This window comes from Merops nubicus, unplaced genomic scaffold, assembly GCF_000691845.1.
Source record: "Merops nubicus isolate BGI_N331 unplaced genomic scaffold, ASM69184v1 scaffold19984, whole genome shotgun sequence".
Classification (NCBI taxonomy): domain Eukaryota; kingdom Metazoa; phylum Chordata; class Aves; order Coraciiformes; family Meropidae; genus Merops; species Merops nubicus.
In genome coordinates this window covers 16,492-20,621 of record NW_008603902.1, presented here as the reverse complement: position 1 = coordinate 20,621, position 4,130 = coordinate 16,492, and the positions used below count along the sequence as shown (strand labels likewise).

Genomic DNA, 4,130 nt, shown 5'->3' with positions numbered 1-4,130 from the left:
GGGGGTCCCCCAGGTCCCAGTCCAGGTGTACAATCCCTGCCCTGCTCCTGCTGGCCATACTAGTGCTGCTCCAAGCCAGAATGCTGGCAGCCTTCTTGGCCACCTGGGGACACTCTAGGCTCTAAGCACCAGCCCAGTCACTACACAAGACCACACTGGACATCAGACCCCTGGGCCTCCCTCAGTCCCCTGGGCCTCCATCCCAAAGGGCACAGCGATGGCGTGGTCACCCCGCGGTGCCGCACAGGCCCAGCCCGGGGCAGGAGATGGCCCAGGCCCCACTGCAGCCCCCAGCTCTTGCTGCAGCCCCTGCACAGCACTGGCCCAGCCTGCTCAGAGCAGCAGAGCACAGGCAGCTCGTTCTCAGCCCGTGTCAGCACCCAGCAGGATGTCCCTTTGCTGGCCGGGGGGACGCCGCAGTGACGCAGGCGACAGGAGGCTGCCCAGAGTGCAGAGCAGTAATCCCTCTGATCCCCAGTGCCCAGCTGGCCCTCCCTGCATCTGCCAGCCACCAGAGAACACACACAGCCCCTTCCGACTTCACCTCTTGTTGAGCACCCACCAAAAGGTGTCAGTTCCCCTGCTGGCACCCTGCAGAGCAGCAGGGGTTTGCTGCAGGGGAGGGCATTACCTGTATGTTCACTTGGTAATCTGTTGGCCCATGGATGGATCCGTATAATCCAAACCCAACCACAAATATCCTCTTGTTCACAGAGAACCTGCAGGAACAGAGCAGGGAGGTCAGAGCAGCTTGCCATCGTTTCAGTACAAGGGTGACACACAAGGATCTTCACTCACTGTCATTTCATACCTATGATTTAAGCAAACATGCTACAGTTTAAGTGCAGCTCTTGCTAGAAACCAAAATCCTTTACAGAAACCATCATCTGTAAACTTACACCTCTCACTGTCCCCGTGGGCTGGCAATAATTTGGTTTGCTCCTGTACTATATAAAGCTGCACAAGCCCCAAGGCCCAACTCTCTCCTCAGAGCACATTTTGAGGCTGCAGGATGACAGCAGCACCCAAACCTGGCAGCCAGGCAGAGGCAGAGCCACCCACAGAGCACAGAACAGGCCCCAGCACCCACCCTCACAGCAGCAAAGGCCACTTGAAGTGTCATTAGATATTTCACTGCTGAGCACTGGAGAACTGTTAACATGCTTCTTGGTATCTGCTGGACAGAGCTGCGCTCAGGATCTACCCAGGAGTAGAAAATAAGATGCAACAGCTCCTGAACACAGGGATCCCTCCTGCCTGAGGCAGCCAGGGGAAGGATATTCCCCCTGCTACAGCTCCATCTTCTCAGGTAGCAGAAAGCCTCCGTGCCTGCCAAGCTGCCAACACAATTTCTTCACCCGTCCACCAGCTCCTCCAGCCCTGGGTGTTTCAGGAACAAACATCTGCAGCAGGCCAGGAGCTGCTGCTCAGCAGCATCAAGCCCTCTGTGCTGAAGCTGCACTCAAGCCTTGGTGAACACTGACCCTGAGGCTGCCAGTGGTTGAATTTAAAGGCAAATACAGGCTCCAGAAGGTCTCTGAACATTAGATCTGAGAGCAGTGTTTGGAGCCAGCAGCTCTCACAGTTACAATCTCCTGTAAGGGGATGAGTGGACCAGAAGGTCCAACCAACAGCTCTGCTGATATGCAAGAGAAACCATTGCTGTAAAGGCTTAAATTTAAAGAGCTGTATTAATGTGAGTCCTCTTCCACCCAAGGTGAATGGGGAAACAACCACAGCTCTCTGCTCACCTCCTGTCTTGCTCTAACCACTTGCAAACTCCTTTGCCTCACCACACCTCCACGTCTGTCACCACAACTGGGCTTTGCTGCTTCTCTACAAGTTTAGGTCTAAACAAACCAGGTATTGGGAGAGGAGCAGGAGCAGTGAGGATTTTATCCTCATCCCTCCCTCAAACAGGCAAGACTAAGGGGCTCCAGCAAGCCACGTTCCCACTGGCAGCAGGGCACCGACCTGATGGAGCGCTGCTTGGCTGACACACCCAGGCACAGGAGGAAGCCACGAGCTGCCTGGTGGCTCCATCCGCTGCGTGCCTGTACAGCTGCAGGAAGCCACTTGAAAAGGAGAGAAACAACCCCCCAGGAGGCCTCCACGTTTGGTGGAAACCTCTGCTACAGCAGCATGCCGCAGGGGCAGGCGAGCGCGCCAGGCGACGCTCGCGCCCGGTCAGGGTCTGCAGCAGGGGGAGGGGGGGGTTTAGGCAGTACCCTGGCAGGTGTAAGGCCTAGGGAAGGCTCAGAGCTCAGCACACACGACTAGCAGCAGCAGAACGAGCGAGGAGCTGACCTGATCCTGTCACTAGTCCCACTGTACCCCCAGCGGCTCTCCACCTGCTGGAATCGGCTGATGCTGCACTCCTTCCCCCGCAGGCAGCAGCGCGGCCGGTCGATGAACTCCACCCGCGGCTTGGGGTTCACGGTGAAGTGGAGGAACAGGCTCACCACCTCCCGGTCCGTCAGGATCCCCGACTGGGCAGGCCCTGCAGGGGAGCACCAGAGCAGCCACGCCGTCAGCCCCCGCACACCAGAGGGGAACAATCCTTTGGGTTCAGCTCCCCGGCACGCAGGGAAACGTGGGATTAACCCAAAGCAGAGATGCTTGGGGCTGGTTTAAAAACCTAAACCATGCGGCTAATCCTTCCCCCACTCCCTCAGGAGATGGTAATGCTGGTAAGAGGCAGGGATTTTCATCCATCTACACGGGTATTTTGTAGCATTCCTGTTAAGACATCATGAAAGCCCGTGAGGGGCAGCGGGAGGAAACGTCAGCTGGTTACCATCCACCTGGGAAGTGTTTTTCAGTCAAGACAAAGGTGGTTCAGCTCACACCCTGCTTTGATCCCCCCCCTTTAATCCCTGCTTTGGGTTTGTTTGGGTTCTTTAATACCTTTATTGTAGATCCTAGGGAAAAACACGAGTGATTTTAGCAAGAGCTGAAACGTGCTCTCATCTGTTCTCCAGGAACGAGATGTTTTTCCAAAGTGAGGCTACACTCAAGCTTTGGCAACTACTGTGAATACTTCCAAAAGTGAAACTAGGTAAAAACAGCGTTTTAACATAAAAGTTCAAAGCTGCTTTGCACCTCGATTTGCAAGAGGCTTTTAACAGAAGCAAGATTGCTGTGTTCTGGAGGAACAGCAGCACTGAGCACTCTCTGACTTGGGCTGCTGGTTGGTCCCAAGCCACCAGAGCTGGGGAAGTTCAGCACAACGTTACACAGGCATAACGTGGGCCAAGGCTGTGATAGGCAGAGATGAAAGAATTTAAGGAACTCGACTGTTAACAGCTAAATGAGCTGATGGATACTCTGCTCAGCAAGAATGAGCCATCATTGATCGTGTCAAAACTTATCCTGCGATTCAGCTCTCTGAAGTTTCAAGTGATTTGCTCTCAGGGAAGGGAGTGACACATTTGCCAGTTAAAACATCCTCATGCAAAACTCTGTCTTTGATACCAGATTATACAACAAACTGGTGAAACCACTGCCTGCAAAAATCCTCTCTCTTTCTTCCATCTTCCTCTGGGAGAGGGGGGCAGAGGGGAGGGCTCTCCCTCTCCTGCCTCTGCCCTGATCACCAAAGGAATCAGAGTCTCTCAGAAAAAGGACAAAGCTGAAGGGATTCCAAGGTGTCCCTTCTTTAAGGAACAGCTGACCAGAGCAGTCTCTGGGGTCTGGGGGTTCTTTAACCTTTCAGGTTAAAGTGGATGAAGAAAACTGAAGAGTTTGCCTCAAAGCAAGAAGAGTAACCAAAGATCCAAGTCAAACAGGCAGCTGTGCCAGCACGAGCAGGGGTCCTGACATTCCCTCCTCAATGGCTTCAACCCAAACATGCCAAAATTAACACGTTCCTCCCAGTGAGACAGAATAACAGAAGACCTGAAGGAAAGGTTGAGAGAAATTGTTACACCTTGCACCTTGGGGTCAGATTTGGGACCCTCAGGCCAAGAAGGACCTTGAGGGGCTGGAGTGTGGCCAGAGAAGGGCAACGAAGCTGTTGGAAGGGTCTAGAGCCCAAGTGTGGGGAGGAGCAGCTGAGGGAGCTGGGGGGGCCGGGCCTGGAGCAAAGGAGGCTCAGGGGAGACCTTCTGGCTCTGCACAGCTCCTGACAG

At 54.3% G+C, this 4,130-nt stretch overlaps 1 protein-coding gene across 1 annotated transcript in view; it reads right to left on the bottom strand.

The window, feature by feature from the left end:
- The window catches only part of BTBD2 (BTB (POZ) domain containing 2), a 16,305-nt gene that overhangs the window by 1,703 nt on the left and 10,472 nt on the right, over window positions 1–4,130 (bottom strand). Inside the window, exons 5-6 of the mRNA XM_008938844.1 lie at window positions 2,308–2,500; window positions 632–719 (exon numbers count right to left, since the gene is read on the bottom strand). Of these exons, the coding sequence (XP_008937092.1) occupies window positions 632–719; window positions 2,308–2,500 (281 nt within the window). The remainder of the gene's footprint in view (window positions 1–631; window positions 720–2,307; window positions 2,501–4,130) is intronic.